This window comes from Eriocheir sinensis, chromosome 16 (genome assembly GCF_024679095.1).
Source record: "Eriocheir sinensis breed Jianghai 21 chromosome 16, ASM2467909v1, whole genome shotgun sequence".
Taxonomy (NCBI): domain Eukaryota; kingdom Metazoa; phylum Arthropoda; class Malacostraca; order Decapoda; family Varunidae; genus Eriocheir; species Eriocheir sinensis.
Genome location: NC_066524.1, coordinates 2,776,390 through 2,801,044, shown reverse-complemented (window position 1 = coordinate 2,801,044; position 24,655 = coordinate 2,776,390). Strand labels below are relative to the sequence as shown.

Below are 24,655 nucleotides of genomic sequence, written 5' to 3'. Positions count from 1 at the left end.
TCCATCCAGAATAGAACCCATTAATTTTTTTTATGTCAAAGGTCAAGGGCAAGGTCGCACAAAACGTCAGATTTACATATTTTTGGCCATAACTTCAGTTCTCATCATAGACTTCAGACTTGGTTCATATTTTAGCGCATGGAAAGACGCACCTTGAACAGCCTTGATCTTGACCTTTGACCTTGACCTCCAAAAGTTTGCTCAAGGTCAGTAAAAAAAAAAAAAAAAAAAAAAAGAAACATCAAATTTCGAAACAAATGCTTCCATATGATGCACCTTGCATGGCCTTGACCTTGACCTTTGACCTCAAAAAGTTTGCCTGGGTCAGAGAAAAAAAAAAAAAAAAAAAAAGAATTTCATTAAATTTCGAAACAAATGCTTCCATATGATGCATAAGGTCACAGTTGATGCCCATACCAATTTTCAAGATGATCTTTGGCGGAGGTGTGCACTCTCCGAGTGCTATGAGTCTAATTATTATGATCATTATTATTCTCATTATCATTATCACACGTACATTACTGATCATGAGCCTCACAGAACAGCATAAAAGCCCTAATACCCATGTTTTTTGTGAGGGGCATGAACAGCAAGGGAAAAGAGAGTGAGATTTGTGCCCCTGAGCTGCCTCTCTTGATGTAAAAAAAAAAACCCAGACCTGATCCCCTGCCACAACAAAGCCTTTACCAAGGTCAGGGTCCGTGGCAGACATCTTGAGGACGATGGTGTTGATGGGCGCGTCCTCCAGCAGGGTGGCGGCGTGGGTGGCCAGGGAGAAGGACGGGGGGTTGTCGTTGGTGTCCGTCACCAGGACCTCCACCACCACCTCACACTGCCAGGCCTTGTGCTCCCAGTCCTCCACCACAACCTGGACAGTCACACCCGGAGTTTTGGACTCATCATAGGCACCATTACCCTAACCTGGCTACAACTAGTATTAATATTGTTATTACTATTATTATTGAGCCATGAAAGGCCAGTGTGTGTTTGTGTGTGTATTTACCTATTTGTAGTGTACAGGGCCTGAACTCAAGCTCAGATAGTCCTGTCTCCCAATCTATATTTGTCCAACTTTTCCTTCATTTTTTGGACACTGCCCGCTTCAACAATGTCTTTGTTTAGTCCATTTCATATATATATTCACACTTCAGTATGGAAAACTGTACTTCTTTATGTCTTTCAAACAAGTCTCCTTTCTCAATTTCTTGCTATGTGTGTGTGTGTGTGTGTGTGTGTGTGTGTGTGTGTATTTACCTATTTGTAGTCTACCAGGCCCGAGCTAAGCTCTAACAGTCCCGTCTCCATATCTACATTTATCCAACCTTCCCTTCAATTGTTGGACACTGTTCACCTCCACCACTTCTCCCCGCAAACTGTTCCAGGTGTTAACACTTCTATGTGGAAAACTATACTTGTTTTAAGTCACTCAAACAGGTTCCTTTATTAAGTTTCTCCCTATGTCCTCTCAGCCCATGCATTCTCGCAGTTAAGAAGATATCATCTCTATCCACCTCATCAAACTTATTTACCAACCTATAGCCTACAGCATGATCAGATCTCTCTCCCTTCTTTGTTCCAGTGTCGTCAAGTCCATCTCCTTCAATCTGTCTTCATACATCATATTTGAGAGTTCTGAGACCATTTAAGTTGCAATTCTCTGTATCCTTTCCAGCTTTCTGATAGCCTTTTTTTATGTGTGTGTGTGTGTGTGTGTGTGTGTGTGTGTGTGTGTGTGAATACTTACAGTGAGGTGGTAGTGGTCCCGTGCCTCTCTGTCCAGCTGGGTGGCTGTGGCCACGTGGCCATTCAGCTGGTCAATACTGAAGTGGTGGGCGCTGTCCCCGGTGAGAATGTAGCGGCTCCGGGCAGCAGTGCCTTCATCGGCATCCCAGGACACAACAGAGGCCACATGGGTGCCTGGGGTGGTGTCCTCGGAGATCTCCCGGCGGTAGATTGGCTCCTTGCACACTGGACCGTTGTCTGTCGTGAAGCACACCGGTGTGAGTCACAGAAGTGCTAGACACTCTGCTTACTTAATTCATGATCTATTACCATACATTATCCATTATCATCTCAGGCAAGACTATACTGTCACCAACCGTTGATGTCGATGACTGTCACAGTAACAGTCGTGTTGGCCGTAAACTTCCCGTCGGTGACGGTGACGGTGAGGGTGTACTCGGCCTGCCTCTCCCGGTCCAGCTCACCGGCCACGTACACCTGGAATATGGACCACAGCACCGTGACTCTCTCGTTAAGGAACAGTTTCGTTGTTGGCAGGTCACCATTGTTGTTGTCTCTCACCATCCCTCCCACCCACCTCCCCTGAGGCGTGCACCAGGAATTGGCCGTCAGGGTCGCCGCCGGTAATGAAGAAGTCAAGTTCGGCCACGGACTCGTCGGCGTCCGTCACGCTGAGCTCCACCACCGCCGTGCCCGTGGCGGTGTCCTCAGGCACTGGCGTCAAACAAAATTAATTTGGCAATGTAGATATATAAAACCTTCACAGCCAATGACATATTACAGAGAAAATCAATTTCCTGTCAATCATTTATCTATAAAACCCTTGTAGTGCCTCACCAGCAGTGACGTAAGTGTCTTTGGTGAACACTGGAGGGTTGTCGTTGTAGTCCTTGACCAGTACAGTGACTCTTGTGCTGGTGGACAGAGGCTTGGGGCCCCCGTCAGTGGCAGTGACGGTGAAGGAGTACTGGGCCATGGTCTCGCGGTCCAGCGGGGCCGCCAGGGTCAGCGTCCCGGTGTGTGGATCAATGCGGAACGTTGACTTCACTACAGCGCTTTCATTGGGGCCGAGGCTGTACTGGATCTGAGGAGGGAAGAGCAGAGAGCAGAGCAGACATTTAATAATTTATTCTGAGGAATGTTTTCATGGACTGAAAATAACATGGTGACACAGGCAACATTTACCTGGCCATGGTTTCCTTCATCGTCATCAGTGGCCGTGAGGATGGTGACGGTGGCGCCCACCTCGCTGTTCTCGGCCACCAGGGCTGTGTAGCCGGACTCAGAGAAGCGTGGAGGGCAGTCATTCACGTCCATCACCTGTTGGTCATTCCAGAACAAGACCCAACCAATTCAAAATCCATAAATTAAAATGTCTTTCTTTGACTGTCATTTCAGCCCAAAATCCAAACCGTAATCAACCATAAGGATAAGAGATCAAAACTTCATGCACTCTGCCATCATTCACATCCATCACCTGTTGGTCATGCCAGAGCAAGACCCAATCAGTTCAAGACCAATATATTAAAACGTCTTTCATTGACCCTCATTTCAGCCCATAATCCAAACCCTAATCAACAATACAGACAAGAGACCAAAACTTGCTGCTTCCTGCCATAAACTCACCACCACAGAGATGGTCATGTAGTCCACCGTGGGCGGCGTGGTCAGTGTACGGTTGGTGACGCTGATGTGATGTGTGCGTCGCCGCTCATGGTCCAGGGCCCTGTGCACCACCACCAGGCCAGTGGAGGTCACGGTGAAGGGCCCTGAACTCTCCCCAGACTCCCTCTCCTCACTGGCTGCCTTCATGCCCTCGTCCACCATGATCAAGTACTGCACTGACTGTGGCCCCGCCATCCACAGGGACGTGATCACATTGCCTGCCAACACAAGGCAAGACCTTGAGCATACAGAAGGTGGCTAGCTGGGGCCAGAATGTTATGAGGTGCAGATTGTGATGTGTGTGCTAGTATGTGTTATCTGAGGAAATGAGTGTATGATTTCCCAGTACTGTAATGTGTCTGTGTGTGTATTTACCTATTTGTATTTACTTATTTGTAGTATACATGGCCAGAGCTCAATCTCAGTCAGTCCTGTCTCCCACTCTATATTTGTCCAGAATTTCCTTCATTTTATGGACACTGCTTGCTTCAACAACGTCTTTGCTAAGTCCATTCCATGTATCCACACTCCTGTATGGAAAACTGAACTTCTTTAGGTCTTTCAAACAAGTCCTCTTTCACAATTTCTTACAGTGTCCTCTTAGTTGCCTCCTCCCTTCAGTCTCGATTAAATCACTTCTATCCAACACTTCCATTCCACTTTGACCCGGAAATTTAATGCCTACGGAGAGCCAAAGTTGCAGTGAAACTCGAAAAATATTTTTTGCAAATTTTTGTAGTTTATTCATTCTGGAATGAATCGCATTGAATAAAAGTTGTAGAGAATCATCCGTATAATTCAACTGTGAAATCAGATTATTATTTGGACAGACCGTTTAGCTGGAATTCCGCCAAAAAAGGACGGCTGAGGGAACAGAATTGCTCTACAGACGCCATGATGTGTAGGCAGGAACTGTAGACTATTTTTTGCACGGAATGGTGGTGGGGGACATTGCAAGAACAAAGAGGTGCCAGTTAGTCACTCAGCATCAACAGAGACCTATAGTTACACGCGCCCTTCAAATTTTGGAAAGCTTCTCACTCTCCAGCGCTGGCGTCATGCTCGTTGCCCATGTCTGATAGAACTATATGATGCCAGCAGCATCATCGTCATTAAGGGGTTAATCAACATCTATTTCTACTTGAAAGTAGTTATACAGTCCCTGAAAGTCAAGATCAAGACCAAGATGGCCCATCGAACGTAGCATCCCCGTGTGATTAGTTCCTTCAGTAGCACAATGAAAGTTACCGCCTGCACACTGTGCAGTGAGTGAATTTACCAACCAACCCTTTTGTTTACCATTTCAAAGTCACAGCTGCTCGGGGTAAGAGCACTGTAATACTTCAACAAACAGTGGAACAACTTTGAACACAGAGATGGACACAAAGCAACATACGGTACTACAGTCATAATTGTAAGTAAGGTGGCCAAATGTAATACTGCACACACATTAAGTTCAGGGAAATTTTTTATTTATTTTTTTAATATATCTTGCCAAATTATAGGTGTGTCTTATACGTCGGTGCGTCTTATACAGCGGGAAATACGGTATATATGTTTCTCCAAATATCTCATTTATGTGCTTCTCAGATGTCAGTGTATCTTGTATTATAATCCCTAAGTCTTTTTCTTCCTTCACTGTATCGATGATTGTCCCTCCCATCCTACACACTCCACTTGCTCTATTTTACTCTTGCCCATTTTCATTGTGTGACAATTCTTTTCATTGAACTTCATTTCCCATTTTTTACTCCATTCTTGTATCTCATTGGAATCTTCCTGTAGTTTATTACAATCATCATCATCATCTCTTATTTTTCTAAGCAGTTTGGCGTCATCTGCAAACATACCCTTGTAACTCTTTACTTTTTCTAGCATATCATCTATAAATATTAAAAACATAATATTCGCTAACACTGACCCTTGTGGAACGTCACTTGTGACCGTTCTCCATTCTGATATCTCACCTTTCAACATGGTTCTCATTTCTTTGTTTGTCAGGTAATTTTTCATCCATAGTCATTTTTCTCCCAATCCTCCTCTATCTTCTAATTTCCACATTAGTCTCTTATCAAATGCCTGGGTGTGTGTGTGTGTGTGTGTGTGTGTGTGTGTGTGTGTGTGTGTGTGTGTGTGTGTGTGTGTGTGCCAAGTGATCTGCATATTGTTTCCTTCCTTGTATTTTCTTAAATAATATGCATTTTACCAGTGACTTTTTAATTTTATCTTATTTTTTTATGTGTGTGTGTGTGTGTGTGTGTGTGTGTGTGTGTCATATTACTGATAGCTGTGGGTGCTCACCGATGGGGGCGTCCTCCCTGATGAAGAACTGTGCATACTTCCTGGTGCAGTGCGGGGGGTTCTCATGAGGGGGCAGCAGGAAGATGGTGACGGGCACGTCGGAGTGGTGCTGGGGGGAGCCGCTGTCCTCGCCACGGATGAAAAACTGGTACACCTCATTTTCTGTAACATTTGGGAGTTCACTGCTACTTATGGAACTAATGGAACAGTCTCTCTATATACGATGATCACTTGTGCATCCAAACTCACACTTTTTAGAGTAAAGAAAACAGCTCAACAAAAAAAAAGGCAAAAAAAGATACAAAAATTTGGAAGTTCACTGCTACTCATGGAACTAATGGAACAGTCTCTCTATATACGATAATCACTTGTGCATCCAAACTCACACTTTTTAGAGTAAAGGAGACAGAAAAAAAAAAAGGCAAAAAAAGGCAAAAAAAGATACAAAAATTTGACAGTTTACTGCTACTTGTGGAACAAATTTTTTACAGTAGAGAAAGCAGTTCAAGTAAAAAAAAAAAAAAAAAAAAAAAAGCCCACTACTCACTTGTGCATCCAAGCTCAGTTTTTTTTACAGTAAAGCAGACGGCTCAAGACATAAAAATGCTCGCTGTAGTAACTATCCTAACCCAGACACGCTCCGGACCCGCATCAGTAAAGAATATAAAGAAAGCATGTGTGATTTTGGAGAGGTAGATGTAGTACTTGTGCACGAAGATGACACAGCCTGGCGGAGCATTAGCAGACAGCAGGAAGTGTAAGGCGCCTTAGATCAGTATTATACACTTCTGACTCTCACATCAGGTATTTCCAAAGGCTGAGAAAGATTAACCCGGGAAGCAGCGGGGATCATGTTTCTTATTGGTCCCTCTTAGCGAGAAAATTGAGAAAAAATCATCTCTCACACAAACCATTTCATAATATATATCAATGCATTTGTGATCAGTTTATGTATCATCTATTTTGGGGGGGTTTATATCATGGCACAAATTTGGCCCATCGCTGCTACACGGTAAAGCCAGAAATTTGGCCCGTTGCTGCTACCAGGTTAACCCCTTGACTGCAGATTTCCTACCAGAAGACATCACCAAGCTACAGGAATGGAACAAAAAGTGGCTGCTACAATTCAATGAAGAAAAATGTAAAGTCATGCACCTTGGGAGGGGATATCCAGCATACCAATACCACATGGGAAACAAACACTCTACTACCCACAGGGAGTATATGTTACCAGGCTACCAGTGAAAGCCAAATCCGTGCCAATTGCAGCGGACGGGTTAATTGGATTCTAATGAGTAGCTTTGCAGGTCCAAGTTATAAAAGCTTCATCAATCTACCACTAGTATCCATGGAAACGCCTAGGAATCCTACGAAAGCCTTGTCAAGTATGTGAGCTTGGGCACTGAAATGTATAAAAATATGGTCCTTAGGTTGTTGGAGGAAATGTTTTGAGGCAGCAGGAAATACTAAATGTTACAAAGGAAACTGATAACACAGAGGAAATGGAGATAGAAAATGAACAAGTTAGAGAAATAATAAGACTCAGAAGACTGACATACAAACTGTTACAAAGAAAAATTATGACTGAGAAAATAGAAATGGAAAATGAACATGTTAGGGAAATATTAAGACTTAGGTTCGACTCTGGCGACTCAACTCCGACTCTTCACCGTGAGTAAGTGGATGAATTACCTCGGCTGTGGATGGTCTGCGCCACGGTGACCTCGCCGGTGGTGGGGTTGACCGAGAAGAGCTCCAGCGCCTCAGAACTGTTGGCTTCATACATGCGGTACCTCACTTCACTGTTTGCCCCTTCATCTGCGTCACTGGCCTCGACCTGTGATGGTGAGCATGGGGAAAGTATAACAAACGAGATCCAAAGCTAGGTAAAGGTAATCTGGAACCACTGCATGTATTCTCAAACTATTCTTCACTGTTAACTCCTTCATCTGCGTCACTGGCCTCTCTAACTAAAGAAGTGAGCAGGGAGAAAGTATAACAAACGAGATCTATAGCTAGGTAAGGGTAATCTGGAACCACTGCATGTATTCTCAAACTATTCTTCACTGTTAACTCCTTCATCTGTGTCACTGGCCTCTCTAACTGTGATGGTGGGCAGGGAGAAAGTATAACTGAAATCTGTAGTCAGGTAAGGGTAACATATGGAGCCACTGCCCGTATTCTCAGACTATTTTTCATTGTTTACTTCTTCATCTGCGTCACTGGTCTCTCTAACTGTGATGGTGGGCAGGGAGAAAGTATAACAACTGAAATCTATAGCTGGGTAAGGGTAACATGGAACCACTGCCCGTATTCTCAGAGCATTTTCCACTGTTTACTTGTTCACCTGCGTCACTGGCCCCAAACTGTGATGGCAAGCATGGAGAAAGTATAATAAACAAGATCTATAGCTAGGTAAGGGTAATCTGGAACCACTGCATGTATTCTCAAACTATTCTTCACTGTTAACTCCTTCATCTGCGTCACTGGCCTCTCTAACTGTGATGGAGAGGTCTAGGAACGATCGCCAGATGCTGAGATGGCACAGTGTGAGCGGGGCTTAAAAGTCACTCAGTTGTCATGGTCCAGAGTCGGCACAGTGTGAACGGGGCCTAAAAGTCACTCAGTTGTCATGGTCCAGAGTCGGCACAGTGTGAACGGGGCTTAAAAGTCACTCAGTTGTCATGGTCCAGAGTCGGCACAGTGTGAACGGGGCATAAAAGTCACTCAGTTGTCATGGTCCAGAGTCGGCACAGTGTGAACGGGGCCTAACTCCTCCCTGCCCAGTGTTCCCCACCTTGAGAATGGTTGTCCTGGGAGCCACGTCAGTGTTGATGTTCGCCTGATACTCTGGCAACATGAAGACTGGTGGGTTGTCGTTCCTGTCACGGACCGTCACACGCACTGCCGTGAAGCTGGCCCGGCCCCCCTCGTCCATCACAGACACCTTGAGGCTGTGCATGGGCAGGGACTCCCGATCCAGAGGTGTCTCAGTGTATAGGTTGCCTGAGAAGGGGTGAAGTTTGTATGGTATAAATTGCAAAGATGAGGAAGCAGTTGAAGGGCATAGAAGAAAAGTGTAGCAAAAAAGCCTGCTAAATGCTGCTCCTAAAAAAAAAAAGATAAAAGTAAAGAGTGGCCAAAAGAGAGGCCAATTTCGGGTTACATAGAGTCTCATTAGTAAGGACGCATATGTGATTTTTCCGAGTCAAGACATATGGTAATTGTTTGGTAATCGTCGGCATTTTGTTAGGTTAGGGTAAGTTTAGGGTATCTTTCATTCAAAGCCTCACAACAGTATGCTCTAGTGATGTGGTTCCTTGAGGTTTAAAATGTAGGTAAATATACAAGCTATTGTAATGCTGTCTCACGGAAAACTTCAATAAAATATGACTGGAAGAGCAGCATATTTTCCTTTTTTTTTTTTTTTTTATCTCCTTAACCTTTTATTGCTACCATTACTGTTACTACTATGACTACTACTACTTCTCCTACGACTACTCCTACTAATACTATGAACAACAACATTCATACATCAAACCTTCAAATGAAATCTCTTACTGCAGGAACCTAAAATTCAAAAGTATAGTACGAGCAAATTCAAAGGGCCGTATTACTAAACATTTTGTCTCCCAAGTTCACATATTTGACAAGGCTTTCGTAGGAGTTTTGCGCATTTCCAGGGGTAGTTTTAAGACCCCGGTGTTAGTTTGACCCTTCTTCTGTACCATGAACCTAAAGAAACACTCATTAGAACCTGATTGATCCCCTCTTTGACCTTTAGGAAATAGTTGATGTGAGAAATGAAATTGTCTAAGAATACCAATGTCTCTCTCTACCTTCTTTGTCCACGGTGAAGGCTCCCTCTGAAGTCTGGTGCAGGATGGTGTACTGCAGCTTGCCCAGGTCCCAGGCATCAAGGTCCGTGGCCACCAGGTTGATGACTAGCTGGCCAGGAGATGAATTTTCCTCCACGTAAGCTTCATATAGAGTGCGATTAAACCTGAGGAATATAAACAGACACTGAGGTTGTATGATGTATGATAGCTAGTGCAATGTAGTGTGTTCCAATGGTTGATGAGAAGGTTGATGAGAAGAGTTTTCCTCCATGTAGGCATCTTAAAGAGTGTGATTAAACCCAAGGAGCATTAACAGACACTGAAGTTGTATGGGATCGCTAGATAGGATGTGTAAAAGGTAGTGCGATGAAGTGTGTTCATATGGTTGATGAGAAGGTTGAGGAGAAGAGTTTTTCTCCATGTAGTCTTCATAGTGTGATTAAACCCGAGGAGGATATACGGACACTGAGGTTGTACGGCACTGCTTGGTAGGATGTGTGGTAGGCAGTGCGATGTAGTGTGTTCCAATGGTTGATGAGGAGGTTGAGGAGAAGAGTTTTCCGCCATGTAAGACTTGTAAAGAGTGCGATTAAACCTGAGGAGTATAAACAGACACTGAGGTTGTACGGCACTGCTTGGTAGGATGTGTGGTAGGTAGTGCAATGTAGTGTGTTCCAATGGTCGATAAGAAGGTTGAGGAGAAGAGTTTTCCTCCAGGTAAGCTTCGTAGAATGCGATTAAATCTGAGGAATATAAACAGACAGTGAGGTTGTATGGCACTGCTTGGTAGGATGTGTGGTAGCTAGTGCAATGTAGTGTGTTCCAATGGTTGATGAGAAGGTTGAGAAGAGTTTTCTGCCATGTAAGCTTTGCAGAGAGTGCAATTAAACCTGAGGAGGATAAAAATACAGTGAGGTTGTATGGCACTGTTTGGTAGGATATATGATAGGCATTGCGATGTTGTAGTATGTTACAAAGATAGTGCTCATTTCCTGCTATAATGCCTAGGTAAGGTCTGGGTGTTTGTAGCTGACTGGGCTACTTGAGGGCTTTGCTGGCGTTGCTTATTATACTACATGCTGTCTACCTATCAGTGCCTTACAAGGGGAGATGGTGGGAGAGAACAATATGAAAACTTGAAGATAGCTGACTGTCTTGGGCCTCCTTAAAATCTGCCACACTGAGAAGAAGTATACCCATTGCTATCTTTTATTACTGTTTTCATGTTGACTGCTCTTGTGAAAATTTAAAGGTAACAGTTTTCAAATGTAACTGACTGCATTGACTCTTTAAAGGATGCCATATTGATATTTCTCTGTGTCTTTTATAATTGTTTTCATGCTGACTGACTGGTGTGATAACCTTAACCCGTCCGCTGAGATTGGCACGGATTTGGCCTTCACTGGCAGCCTGGTAACATACAGTCCCAGGTCTTTCTCTGCCTCTGTGGTGGATAGTGGAGTGTTCCCATGTGGTATTGGTATGCTGGATATCCCCTCCCAAGATGCATGACTTTACATTTTTCTTCATTGAATTGTATCAGCCACTTTTTGTTCCATTCCTGTAGCTTGGTGATGTCTTCTGGTAGGAAATCCGCAGTCAAGGGGTTAAGATAATTGAGTGTTTTCAACCTCTTTGGTCTCTGCCACAGTGATATTTCCCTTGCTGTCCTTTATCAATGCTTTCATGCCAACTGACTGGTGTGAAAACCTTAAGATAAAAGACTTTCGGTTGACCTTTTTGACTGTCTCATATATCGTAAAAAAGATGACGTTAATGTTAGCGGCTTCATAAATTGCCATCACAGCCTCAAAAACTGCCATCACAGCCTTAAACACGGCCATCACATAGCACTCTTCCCAACATCATATTTAAACACGGCCATCACAGCCTTAAACACGGCCATCACAGCCTTACACAGCCATCAGCCTTTTAAAACACGTATCCACAGCCTTAAAACACGGCCATCACAGCCTTAAACACGGCCATCACAGCATTTGTACCCAAAGACCATACTAAAGGTTACCTCGGCGCGTGGTGGTTGGAGGCCAGCCCGAGACGTGCAGGCCGGTGAAGGCCGTGCACCCCTCCGTCACCACAGACAGGTTCAGGGTGAGGGAGGCCACGTCCTTGAGCTTGTGTGGGGCCGTCACCGTCAACACACCTGGGGAAAAAGATCCACCTTTCAATAGTTAAAATTCACCATTCTCAAGCCAACACATTCCATCTCCTCTTCCTGCACCACTCTGGTCACTGCAGGAGCAAACAATCGTGCCTTCAACCCTTCATCAAAACAACAGGTTTTCTTTCCAACACGTATCCCTCAAAATGTCTAAAATTTTTCCTCCAAACTTCAAGCTTCCTTAACCCTTAAACGACGGGTATTGTTTTCACTAAATGGTCCCTGGATACGGGTAAAAACAGCTGCTATTTTGTTGTTGTTTATTCACATTGTATGAAGCGTCTTAACTCCCTGAAGGCAGCGGTGAAATCCAAATTGCGACACGTTGTGTAATAGTCACGCTGGAGCACTTGCTGGGCTAGAGTGCAGCACAGATAATGAAATAACACCATCACTCTCTAGGTCCCTCTCACTACTGCATGCTTTCACTATTTTTTATCTATTTACATCTTATAGTGCAATTAAGTACAAGTATGTCGACGAGCGGGCAACGGCCTGCCCAAAGAGACTGTATACGTTCTATATCTCCTTGGGCCTGCCTATCACTACTCACAATGTTTTCGTCACTGTTATCCTTGTACTCAGAATGATCTTCACTCTCTATCCTGTCCTGTGTTTCCCAGTGTTTTCTTATCTTACGGTTCCAGGGCTGCTCAGTGAGGACTAATGATCTTATTTCAAATCTACGAGGGTCAGATAATTATGCTGGCAGACACCTCGGCAAGTCACAGAACCCGCCAAATTTGATCTTCTTCTTCTTCTTCTTTTGACCTGTTCCGCTTTGTATCGCTTCTTAGGTCCTCCTTCTTTCGTTCCTCTTTTCTTCTTTTTCACTTCTACACACTTTTCTTTTCAGTATACATCACTTTCTTAAGCACTTCATCCTGAAACTTAGGTTTTCTCTCCTTTTTTTTTCCAGATTTATTTGCCTATGTGCTTTGCTATTTTCCACTAGTACACTTTTCACTCCACTTTTACTGCTCAGATCTTTTTTCCCAAACACATGCCAAGAAAATTTTTGTGTGAGGTATTAATTTCACTGCTTCCTCCTTACTGCCATATAGTCCTAACACGGTACTTACTCCTCCGTCTTCCTCCTCCAATCTGCTATGCCACTCCTCTTCCCCAATAATTTCCACTACTGAAGCCAATAGCCTTTGCCTCTCCTCTTCATACCTGTCACAGGCCACTATCAGGTGCTCTATTGTTTCCTTTTCCCCTATACACAAGCTACAGTTTTGGTCCTGCTCGTCTCTGCTTCTCCCCTTTACTTCTAGAGTTCCAGACCTTGCCTTGAACAGCAGCTTACTCCCCCAGTCTCCCCGGTACCAATTTTCTCTTTCAGGCTTTTGTTTTCTCTTGTACCATTTTAAAGTCGACTTTTCTGCTGCTCCTGCTTGCCATTTTTCCAGGCCATTGGTGGCAATGCATTTCTTGATGTCCTTAACCCTCATTCTGTTCCACTCATTTTCAAGATTTTCTCTCCTCTTCCATCTAGCTATTTCTTTTTTCCATGAGGATGTTGTTCTGTCCTCTGTTATCACCTTTTTTACCCATCTTTCTTCACTTAGTCCTTCGATTTTCTTCATAAATCCCATCTTGCCCTTTATAATTCTCTCCTTAAATGTACTCCATCCCATTTCTCCCCTTAAGGCCTCTACGGCTGTGCATCTAGGAGCACCCAGTCCCCATCTGGCCATGGTGTTCTGCACCTTTTCTAATCTTGCCAGGTCACCCTCCCTGTGCTCTGTTATTTCTGACCCGTACAGGCAGTATGGCACCGCTATCCCCTTCCACATACTCCTGCCTACCTCGTATTTATTAATAGTCCTGCTGCCTGCGTTCATGATCATGCCCGCCATCCTCCTGGCTTTTCCTTCGTTTATTTTCCTTTGTTTCTCTCCTCCTACTAAACATTCAAATTAGTGGCGCGAAAGAGTCTGATTAAATGAATGATGGCCGTCTGTGCGGACCGAGCCGGGTTTGATTAAATAAACGATGGCCATTGTTGAAGGTTTAAGTCTAGTCATCTATACGTGTACATGAACCTTACCAGTCAGCTGATCCATTTTGAAGATGGCGTCTCCGTCTCCCGAGTGAATGGCATAACTGAGCGGCGTGACCTGACCAGCGTCTGGGTCAGTGGCAGACACCGAGGTGACCACATGGCCGGGCTGGGCCTCGGCCGACACGCGGCAGGAGTAGCTGTCCTGGCGCCACGCTGGAGGGTTGTCGTTGAAGTCCACAACTGTAGGCAAAGAAAACATCTGGCCAGGCTTAACAAAACACGACTATAGGGTCGGTGTGGTCTGACGCTTCCATCCCTCACATCAACTATTTCCAAAGGCCAAAATGGAGCTTAGTCGGTTTCCTAGGAGTGTTTTTTCAGGTTCGAGGTACAGAAAAAGGGTCAAACTATTATCGGGGTCATAAAACTACCCATGGAAATAACCACAACTCCTATGCAAGCCTAGTCAAATATGAGCGCTTGGGTGCTAAAATGTTTAAGAATATGACCCTAGATATACTGTAGTTACTTTTGTCCACTTGTTCTGCCCCCTCCTACATGCGTGTCCTGCCCAGAGTTGGCAGGATTTTAATCAAATATTTATAATCGAAAAAGTGGTTTTCTATATTCATATTTTTTCTATTACTTAATTTACCGTCTGGATGCATTCCGAGGTTGAGAACCCACTCTAAAAACCAGCTGGTGCGGGAATATACCTTCTTTGTCAGCCATAACGTTCAGTACCTCAAGCATATGGAAACTTCATGCATACAACTTGCCTTTGGCCCAATTAATCTGGCTATATAAGTGTTTACTGTCTACATGTAATTTACCGTCAATAACCACTGTGGCGGTGGAGGAGAGCTGGGGTATGCCTGAGTCCGTGGCCAGCACAGTCAGCACGTGTTGAGCCTCAGTCTCTGCATCCAGCTCCTTGGTGAGCGTGACGGCACCGTCCAGGGCACGCACCTCAAAGCTGCCACACTCCATGACACACGAGTAGCGCACTGAACCGCCCGGCCCCGTGTCCACGTCACTTGCCGAGACCTGTACAAGGCAGAGGGTGAAGGTGTCTTGACAATGCAAAAAGAATTCAAACTTTTGATTTTTCGATCAGCTTATCAAACTTATGCATAAGATCCATTTTTGATTGATTAACAATGAAATGTTACTAGGTAGTGAATGGGAATCAATATTTATAAAAGAGTTTATGGTCAAATTTTCATATTAAAAAAAGTGGAAAAACCTGTAATATTTGCTGAAGTAATTTACCTGCAGCACCACGTGGCCCGGTGATGCAGCCTCCGACACGTCTCCCTTGAATACGGAACGGCTGAACTCCGGCGGGTTGTCATTGACGTCCGTGACTGCGACTGTGACGTGGGTGTCCGTGTGGCCCCCGGTGAAGGGGTCCCGCGCCCGCACCGTCAGGTTGTGGCTGGCGGAGGCCTCGTAGTCCAGCAGGGCAGTGGTCTGGACGACGCCTGGACACAGGGCGACACCATTACCTTTGTGTGCTAAGACCAGTGAGGGAAGCAGTGCTGGACCAGTAATGCCAACATACTCAGACTAAACACCTCACCAGTACCATATAAAAACTGTTTTATATAACAAGGTTCATGCAAGTGCATGGAGGGAAAAATGAAAAAATGTGTTTGCAGGGATAATGGATGATGCAAACACACACACACACACACACACACACACACACACACACACACACACACACACACACACATCTTATGAACATCATGAGAAATGTCTCTGTACATGTTTTCTAGTGATAAGTTGTCAAGGCAAGCGGGGAAACAGAAGGCAGCAACCACTTCATGTACTTATGATCAACAAAACTGGCAGACATTCTTTAAATGTCATGTCAAAGTGTTAATGGTTCAATAATGTGTCCAGAGTGCATAAGAACATAAGAACGTAAGGAGTCTGCAAGAGGCTGGTTGGCCTATACAAGGCAGCTCCTGTACACTCAACCCCACCTTACCTCACCATCCATTCCTTTATCTAACCTCTTCTTGAACGTATCTATGGTATTGGCACCCACAACATGGCTCCCAAGCCTGTTCCATTCGTCCACCACTCTATTAGTGAACCAATTCTTGCTTATGTCTTTGTTGAATCTGAATTTGTCTAACTTAAAACCATTGCCACGCGTCCTACCTTGGCTCTTTTACTATCAAAATCTTATTGACATCCCCTTTATTAAAGCCCTTCATCCATTTATAGACTTCGATCAAGTCTCCTCGCAACCTTCGCCTTTCTAGAGAGTGTAGATTTAAATGCTTCAGCCTGTCTTCATAAGGCAAGTTTCTCACCCCCTGAATCATCTTTGTCATCCTCCTCTGTACAGATTCTAACATCTTGATATCCATTCTATAGTAGGGGGACCAGAACTGAGCTGCATAATCGAGATGAGGTCTAACTAGTGCTAAGTAAAGTTTGAGGATGACTTCAGCGCTCCTATTGCTTACGCTCCTTGAGATGAAACCCAGTACTCTGTTGGTCCGATTTTTAGCCTGAATGCATTGAGCCCAAGGACGGAGGTCTGCGCTCTAGTCTAGGATAATTCCTGACCGCCAGATGACGGCTCTAGTCTCACTCCGCGTTGTAAACTCGTAGAAATAGCATCCGTGCGCTCGTGTCATGTTTTCAGCACTACAGTGTGTTTTCAGCACTACAGTGTGAGTTCTTTGTGCTTTAACAATGTCCCCCAGAAAGATGGCTAAAAGGCACGGTGCTGCGAAGAAAACAGGAACGGTGGCTACTATGCTCGCAACAGGAACGGAGGGCGAGCCTCGGCATATTGCATGCCCTCCTGGATGTGACAGACTCCCGTTCACACTCCATCTCGGACGATACGTCGGGTTAGCTTCACGTTGGTGGTCGCAAAGTCACTTACAACATGTCAAGTCAATCTACCTTCAAAACTGCGACCAGTACGCGCAGGGGCGGTTTGGGGCGGAGCAGCGGGATGACGTCACTTGATTCCAAATACCCGCCAGTTCACGAGTGACTAAAATTGCGGCCGGGTATGCACTTTGGATGTGCATGTTTGCCTTCTTTCACCGCGCGTTCAGGCAAGTCACTGATGAAAATATATGCCTTTTTATTATGCTATGCGTGACTGTAAATCCAATGCCTACAAACGGTGGTGTGGGGTGTGAGGGGGGCGGGGGGCATGTTGAAGTGTTTGATTTAAATTAGTCCGCCTTCCTTCGTTTTCTCTAAATCCTATATTCTACATTCTCTGGTTTGGCACCAAGCAGCGTCACGCATAAGCCACGCCTCTGCCGTGTCTCCTCCCACAAAGCTGCGTATGACTTGACTTAATATAAGTGACTTTGGGTGGTCGAACGTAGTTCCGGTGCCTCGATAATCGGGTAACTGCGGCTGCTAAACCTCGGTGCGAAGCCTACACCTCGAGCGTAGCTAGCGGTTGCGGGAGTCTGCGTAACAACCGTAATACGTTGATTTGTGTTTTATATTATTTATCATTGCTATTTTTTTTAGAAAAATTACTTAATTCTGTTAAAAATAACATGTAAAATGATTATATAAATAATTTTTTTGAGATATAGGACGCATTAGGATTTACATTAATTCAATGGGAAATTTGTTTTGGTTTACGAGCGTTTCGGTGTGTGAACAATATTCGGAACGAATTAAACTCGTAAACCGAGGTTATATATATATATATATATATATATATATATATATATATATATATATATAGATATATATATATATATATATATATATATATATATATATATATATATATATATATATATATATATATATATATATATATATATATATGGTCATGTAGTGCAAAGTCGTCAATAACACACTGTTCGGTGGCATCAAGGCACTTGGTGGCAGAAGGCATTACATGGAGGGATTGGAAACTATAATTTCTGCATCTTGTTTTATATATATATATATATATATATATATATATATATATATATATATATATATATATATATATATATATATATATATATATATATATATATATATATATATATATATATATATATATATGTGTGTGTGTATATAAAAGCAGGGTGGGTGGGAGCAAACGCTGTGTGCGGCAAACAAGCGTCTGGCTGCCCGAAACACAGGCGTGCAAGCAAAGGAGTTTCTGATTGCAAGGGTTTGCACTTCATGGCGGGAACACATCAACCAGGAACATGATCAGGCATGTTTAGGACACACACTGCATCTAAATTAATCATAATCACTGATATTACAAGGCAATGATGAAGCACAAATGTGTAGCATGAAAGGAATCTCTCTCTCCATCAGACTCGGAAGGCTCCTCAACGAAGCAGTGCGTGTCATCCGAACAAAAAACGAGTCACGGCCACGTCCCTCCACCCCGCCCGTGTAAATAGACGCCGAGCATCACAACAAACCCGTAACCGTGATCCCGCAAGTACCACCACCTCTATTACCAAGCCTCTAGATAACTTAAAAATCCTTAGTTTCAATGCGCGTAGCCTAAGAAACAAATTTGATGAACTGAGATGTCTTGCTTTAACAGAAAATTTTGACATAATTGCTATAACCGAAACATTTATCGACACCACAAATATTGATTTAAGTTCCGAATACAACATAGATGGCTACAGACTCTTCAACAAAGATCGTGTAAACCGTAGAGGCGGTGGCGTCGCCCTTTATGTCAAAAGCTATTTGCAACCCACTGACAAAACACCGGGAAACAGTAACGTTGAACATTTGTGCGTGCGTGTAAACATTGCAAAAGTCAACTTAAATATATCTGTCACCTACAGACCTCCCGGGCAATCACTCGATGACGACCTTGAAATGTACAGCGTCTTAAGGCAGTCACTTAATAACAGCGACTCACTGATATTAGGAGACTTTAACCTCCCCATATCGACTGGGCGACACTGTCAGGTACAGAAGGCGAGTCACATAGAATGATCGAATTTCTAGAAGAAAATTATCTAAGCCAAATGGTTTCTGAGCCAACTCGACAAAATAATATACTCGACCTTGTTATAACAACCCAAGATAACCTAGTCAGTAGTGTCACGGTAGGAGAACACCTCGGTTCTTGCGATCATAAATTAGTGCGCGTCGACATTAAAGCTCAATCATCAGTGACTGAAAATAAAGTAAAGGTGCCCAATTTCAAAAGAGCTAACTGAAATCGTAGACAAAACTAACAGAAATACAACTATCAGATGACGGCAACGTAGAGGAAGCCTGGCTAAGCCTTAAAAATCACTTACTCACTCAGCAGAACACATTCGTCCCCTTGTGCGAGAAGCGAATTAACACTAATAAAGCCCACCGTGGTTTAATAGCGAAATTAAACAATCAGTCAATGAGAGAAAATTGTTTTACAGGTTAAAGAAAGAACAAAGCACGCCCGAAAACATTAGACTTTATAATGATGCCAGGCGACGAGTAAAAAGACTAGTAGGTCAGGCAAAGCGTAGATACGAAGAAAATATTGCAGCCAACTGTAAAAATAATCCGAAATCTTTCTTCAGTTACATAAACAACAGAAAGGCTATCAATAGTGGTATTGGACCTTTAACAAACAGCGACGGTGCACTAGTGACTGACAGCCAACACATTGCAAACCTCTTAAACAATTACTTTTCCTCGGTGTTTAATACTAACAGTCTTCCTCTCGCTACCACCAACACCAGTACTATTGTAAATCTCGAGCATGCATTGCCTAATTTTGAAATAACAACCGATGAAGTCCTTAAAGCTCTCCATTCACTTAAAACAAATAAAAGTCCTGGACCTGACAAAGTATATCCAACTCTGCTGAAAGAAACAAAGAGCGAAATACTCTCCTCCCTCACAACCGTATTCAATATGTCCTTGCGACAAGGCATCGTACCTTCAGATTGGAAAAAGGCTAACGTGACACCGATTTTCAAGAAAGGAGACAAAAAAGTACCAGGTAATTACAGGCCCATTAGTCTAACTTCGGTTGTAGGTAAGCTACTTGAGGGCATAATTAGAGACCAAATTGTGAATTACCTTGAAAGCCACTCATTGATTGGGGACTCACAACATGGCTTCCGAAACAAAAGATCCTGCCTATCAAACCTATTAACCTTTTATAACGACCTCTTCACTGTTTATGACGTAACCAAATCACTGGACGTAGTCTATCTTGATTTCCAGAAAGCGTTTGATAAAGTCCCGCATCATAAATTACTTTACAAATTAAAGCAAATAGGTATTGACGGTCAAGTAAACCAATGGATCGCGAATTGGTTGAGCAACAGACAACAAAGAGTAGTGATCGACGGATTTAACTCAGAGTGGGCGCCTGTCACTAGTGGCGTCCCTCAGGGCTCGGTCCTTGGCCCAGTGCTCTTCATTATTTACATCAACGACGTGGATGTTGGACTCAATAACCGCATTAGTAAATTTGCAGACGACACAAAGATTGGCAACTCGGTTCTCACTGACGAAGACAGGCAAAGCCTCCAAGAGGATTTGCACAAAATTTCAGCTTGGTCGGATAGATGGGAGATGCCCTTTAACGTAGACAAGTGCCAGGTCCTTCAAGTTGGAACGAGGAATAAGAAGTTCGAATACGAAATGCGCGGCGTTAAACTCAAAAGCGTTCAATGCGTCAAAGACTTGGGGTCAAAATCGCGTCAAACCTCAAATTCTCACAGCAATGCATCGATGCAGCAAATAAAGCGAACAGAATGTTGGGCTTCATTAAAAGAAACTTTGTATTCAAGAATAAAGATGTAATACTCCCGCTCTACAACAGTTTAGTCAGACCTGGAATATGCGGGACAGTTTTGGTCTCCCCACCATGCAAAGGATATTGCTAAATTAGAAGGTGTTCAGCGTCGGGCAACGAAAATGAGCCCTTCCTTGCGCAACAAATCCTACGAAGAAAGGCTTTCTACCCTTAACATGTTCTCTCTTGAGAAACGTCGCCTCCGAGGAAAACTGATCGAATGTTTTAAAATACTTAATGGTTTCACGAATGTAGACAGATCAACATTGTTTATGATCGATGACACTTTGCGCACGAGGAACAATGGCGTAAAACTCAGATGTAGACAAGTAAATTCAGACTGCACCAAATTTTTCTTCACCAACGTTGTAGTGCGAGAATGGAATAAGCTTCCACCGTCAGTGGTCCAGTGTAACACGATTGACTCCTTCAAAAATAAGCTCGACCGTCACTTCCTTCAACTTAATATCAACTAGAGTAGAAATGCAACGTTTTTGATTATTCTGTTTAATGTAAATTCACTTTGGTTTAAGGACAGACCACAAGTCTGGACCATGGGGTCTAATATTGGTCTGATTTTCTATGTAAATCTCTCTCTCTCTCTCTCTCTCTCTCTCTCTCTCTCTCTCTCTCTCTCTCTCTCTCTCTCTCTCTCTCTCTCACCTTTTATTTGGTTATTATCAAATTTTCCTCCTACTGATGACAATTTTTTTCTGTTCCTTAAATTATCTACATATTGGTGTTTAACTATTGCTCCAGAAATACGCGGTCATGCTTTATAAGGCTTCTCGTGCAGTAATTTCTGAAAATTATGTACAAAGAAAAATTAAATCCATCCACCTCAACCATCCACCTCAGGCCCTTTAAGCATAGGCCTGTGCTCCGCCCCTGGCACACGACTCAGAGCTGTCACAGTGCCCGGGAGGAAAGCTTCATCATAAATATTTACACTGAACAAGTAGGACAAAACGGGAAGATAAAACAAATACTTACATTCAAGATCCACTGCATTGCCACCTGGGAAAGCAGATAAACCTTTCATGAAGCAAAGTACGGAGGTTCAGGGATGACAAAGAGATACATTTTTTTTTCATGATGTATGAGTAAGGACAAGCAGGTGGGTGAAGGGAAGATGCAAGGGTAACGGACATGTTACAGGAGGGAGGCAGTTGGGTTGGGTGGTTTGTGTGTACTTAGATCTGGACGAGGCATTAGACAAAATACTACCACAAGACTAATATGAAAGCTGGAGAATATATAAGGACTGACAGGGAGAATAGCAGAGTAGACAAAAGACTTTCTGAGAGACCGACAGATGAGGAAAGTAATCTACGACAATATGTCAGGGTGGAGGGAAGGAATAAGTGGAGTTTCCCAGGGCACAGTGCTGGCACCCATTGTGTTAAGGACATGGTGGAAGGGGTGGGCAGATATACAAGCCTGTTTGCGATGATACAAAGATCACAAAATCAATGGAAGCTGAGGATTGTAAGAGTCCGCAGGGTGATCATGACAGGATTTATCAGAGGAACCAGGAGTAGACGGTGAAATTTAATGAAGTTATTGGAAATGGGTGACTGTACTGAAAGGCTGCCATGGGATTACTCAATGAGAACTGACAATAAAAAAAGGAGGATGAAAGGCATGGAATAATTTGTCATCTGAAAGAAAGTTTGGAAAGTTTCGTTTAGTCGGCGCAACATCTGTAGTCATAAGCCGGAGAGAGACAGAAGGGGAAGGAATTAAATGAGAAGGGAACAGATCCCAGGAGACGGAACACAACCCCCGATTAATACCTGGTACCCATTCACTGCAAGGTGGACAGGGGCGTAGGTTATCGGAAAAGCCGCCCAAATTTTTCCACGCCGCCCGGGAATCGAACCCGGGCTCTCTCGGTTGTGAGCCGAGTGTGCTAACCACTGCACCACGAAGCCCCCTGTCACCTGAAAGGCACATTAACGAGAGACAGCTTTGGGAGCAGCTGAAAACACTGGACTGGCATTTCACTACACAGACTAAGAGATGATGAAGAAACTAAGCTGATCAGGTTGGAATATGTGGCAGTAGTACGGTCCCCACATGAAAATAAACATAAACAAAAAACAACAACAACAAAACAAGCAGCAATCAAGTTTGTCCTTCCCCATGGAGGAGGAAGAAAGCTTCTGTCAGTGGCAGATAATTTTGCAGGTCACAGTTATTAGCAGCTGAAACTCGTGTTACTGGTTGCACTACTCATTGACACTCATGTTAAGGCCAATCACAATGAAGTGCTCCAAGGTATGGTGGAACAACTATGATTTATAAGAGTTAGCAAGTGTCCAACAGTTCTCACTCTGGACGGCTGGCACGCCGGGCCTCCCTCTGCCTCTCACCTTACCTAAACACCTCTCAAGCTCATGTGTTAGTAAGATTTCAGTGGTGGTGTAACTCTAAGATCAACAAGGCATGTGTCATCACTAATACTGGCGTGCTCTGGGCAAGGTGAGCCACTGCCACTAAAGGCCTTGCTGCTGCCTGCCATGGTGCCCCCACCTGTGGAATAGTCGAGGCCGAACAGCTCCTCAGTGTTGCCGGCCACAATGGTGTACATGATGGGCTCCCCGGAAGGGCTGGCGGCCTCCACCCTTACAACGGGCGTACCCTTGGCGGCGTTCTCTGGCACGGCTACCTCGTACCGTGCGGCGGTGAACATTGGCCCTTCAGAAGACACCATCCTGGGGATCCGTGACGGGCAGGTTAACATCTTCAACACAAGAACAACCCTGAGGCTAACAGGCCTGACCCAAGGCAAGGTGGTCCTGGCTGTGTGACTCACCTTATGAGGACATGGGCCTGTGAGCTGAGGGGAGGCTTTCCCCCGTCGTAGGCAGCAACGGTGAGGCTGTAGGTCTTGTCGGCCGCCATCAGGGTCTGCTTCAGGGAAATTTCACCCGTTTTCTTATTCACGGCGAAGAGCTCACCGCTGCCTCGCACCAGCTCGTAGCGGACACTTCCGAACTCCCCAGAGTCAGCGTCTATTGCCTGCACCTGGAGACACAAGGGAAAGGGCTTGGTAATAGGACCATCTCATAATCAACAATTACATAACTTTGGGAGTCACTGCAAAGGTTCACAGCTTGATCATGGAGGAACCTACTACTTTATGGAGAGCACAAGTTATGCCCGGCATGTGTCTGACAAAAAATATCTGCTTGGGCTCTTATGCTCACCTTAGTGACCACGTGGCTGCGCGGAGACACGGTGGACACCAGGGCGTGGAAGGGCTGGTTGAGGAACACCGGCTCGTTGTCATTCACGTCCATCACCGCCACGTGGACCAGCACATGGGCCACGTTTACTGTACCCTCAATGTCCTCTTTCTCAAGATCTCATGAGTCATGATTTAGGAGTATGTAGAATAGACGATTAGGCATAGCAGTTTAAGTACTGATTATCCTTTCATCACATCCTCAACAATATAAAACTTCTTAATATGAACCCGACATATGATTTCCTCGATGATAACGATCGTTGTCTTTGGATCTTTCTGTTTTTGTTTATCGGAGGAGCATGTTGCATTTTTTTTTTTTGTCCTTGGGTTGTCTTTTGGCTTAGTACAATATAATTGGCTATTAAGTCTAACCTATATTTTCTTTTCCCCGTTCAAACTACCATCCTCTTTTAGCCTTGCAGCATCCTATACCTTCACCTGCCCTTCTCAACCCATCACCCGCTGCTTCCATCCTCCCTGACGACCACTCCCTTCCTTCTAGTCCCTCTAACGACCCTTCCTCTCCTTCCTTCCTTCCCTTCATTTCTGCTCATCCTCCTCTTCCTGCTAACGACCTCTTCCTCCCTTGTCTTACCCCTGCCGACGATTCTCTGCCAGGCACTTTGTTCTGTCTACGACTGGTCATAACAATTACAGTTATTTGCTCAACAATATTTCCTCTTAACATTACGCAAAGCAAGCAAAAGCAGCACCAACACCAACTGCAGCAGCGGCTACAGCAGAGGTAGCAGCAGGTACAGCAGATGCTGAGGCAAATGTAAATGATAACACAGAGCTTACACAAAAATGTCAGTCACCGCCCTACGGCACGCATCTGTTAGGCGGCTAAAAATATCGACAAGGTGTAGAATAACTAGCCTTTGGTCTGAGC

At 44.1% G+C, this 24,655-nt stretch overlaps 2 protein-coding genes across 2 annotated transcripts in view; both read right to left on the bottom strand.

Moving 5' to 3' along the window:
• Window positions 1-11,596, bottom strand: part of LOC126999183 (fat-like cadherin-related tumor suppressor homolog) — a 42,336-nt gene extending 30,740 nt beyond the window's left edge. The window contains exons 1-12 of the mRNA XM_050861513.1: window positions 11,575-11,596; window positions 9,549-9,712; window positions 8,507-8,715; window positions 7,402-7,546; window positions 5,710-5,871; window positions 3,370-3,626; window positions 2,929-3,063; window positions 2,581-2,827; window positions 2,321-2,457; window positions 2,100-2,220; window positions 1,745-1,980; window positions 688-868 (exon numbers count right to left, since the gene is read on the bottom strand). Of these exons, the coding sequence (XP_050717470.1) occupies window positions 688-868; window positions 1,745-1,980; window positions 2,100-2,220; window positions 2,321-2,457; window positions 2,581-2,827; window positions 2,929-3,063; window positions 3,370-3,626; window positions 5,710-5,871; window positions 7,402-7,546; window positions 8,507-8,671 (1,786 nt within the window). The 5' untranslated portion in view covers window positions 8,672-8,715; window positions 9,549-9,712; window positions 11,575-11,596. The remainder of the gene's footprint in view (window positions 1-687; window positions 869-1,744; window positions 1,981-2,099; window positions 2,221-2,320; window positions 2,458-2,580; window positions 2,828-2,928; window positions 3,064-3,369; window positions 3,627-5,709; window positions 5,872-7,401; window positions 7,547-8,506; window positions 8,716-9,548; window positions 9,713-11,574) is intronic.
• Window positions 9,245-24,655, bottom strand: part of LOC126999139 (protocadherin Fat 1-like) — a 62,896-nt gene continuing 47,485 nt past the window's right edge. The window contains exons 2-11 of the mRNA XM_050861468.1: window positions 23,723-23,866; window positions 23,329-23,540; window positions 23,046-23,227; window positions 21,504-21,527; window positions 15,011-15,222; window positions 14,572-14,785; window positions 13,784-13,978; window positions 11,575-11,712; window positions 9,549-9,689; window positions 9,245-9,279 (exon numbers count right to left, since the gene is read on the bottom strand). Of these exons, the coding sequence (XP_050717425.1) occupies window positions 9,245-9,279; window positions 9,549-9,689; window positions 11,575-11,712; window positions 13,784-13,978; window positions 14,572-14,785; window positions 15,011-15,222; window positions 21,504-21,527; window positions 23,046-23,227; window positions 23,329-23,540; window positions 23,723-23,866 (1,497 nt within the window). The remainder of the gene's footprint in view (window positions 9,280-9,548; window positions 9,690-11,574; window positions 11,713-13,783; window positions 13,979-14,571; window positions 14,786-15,010; window positions 15,223-21,503; window positions 21,528-23,045; window positions 23,228-23,328; window positions 23,541-23,722; window positions 23,867-24,655) is intronic.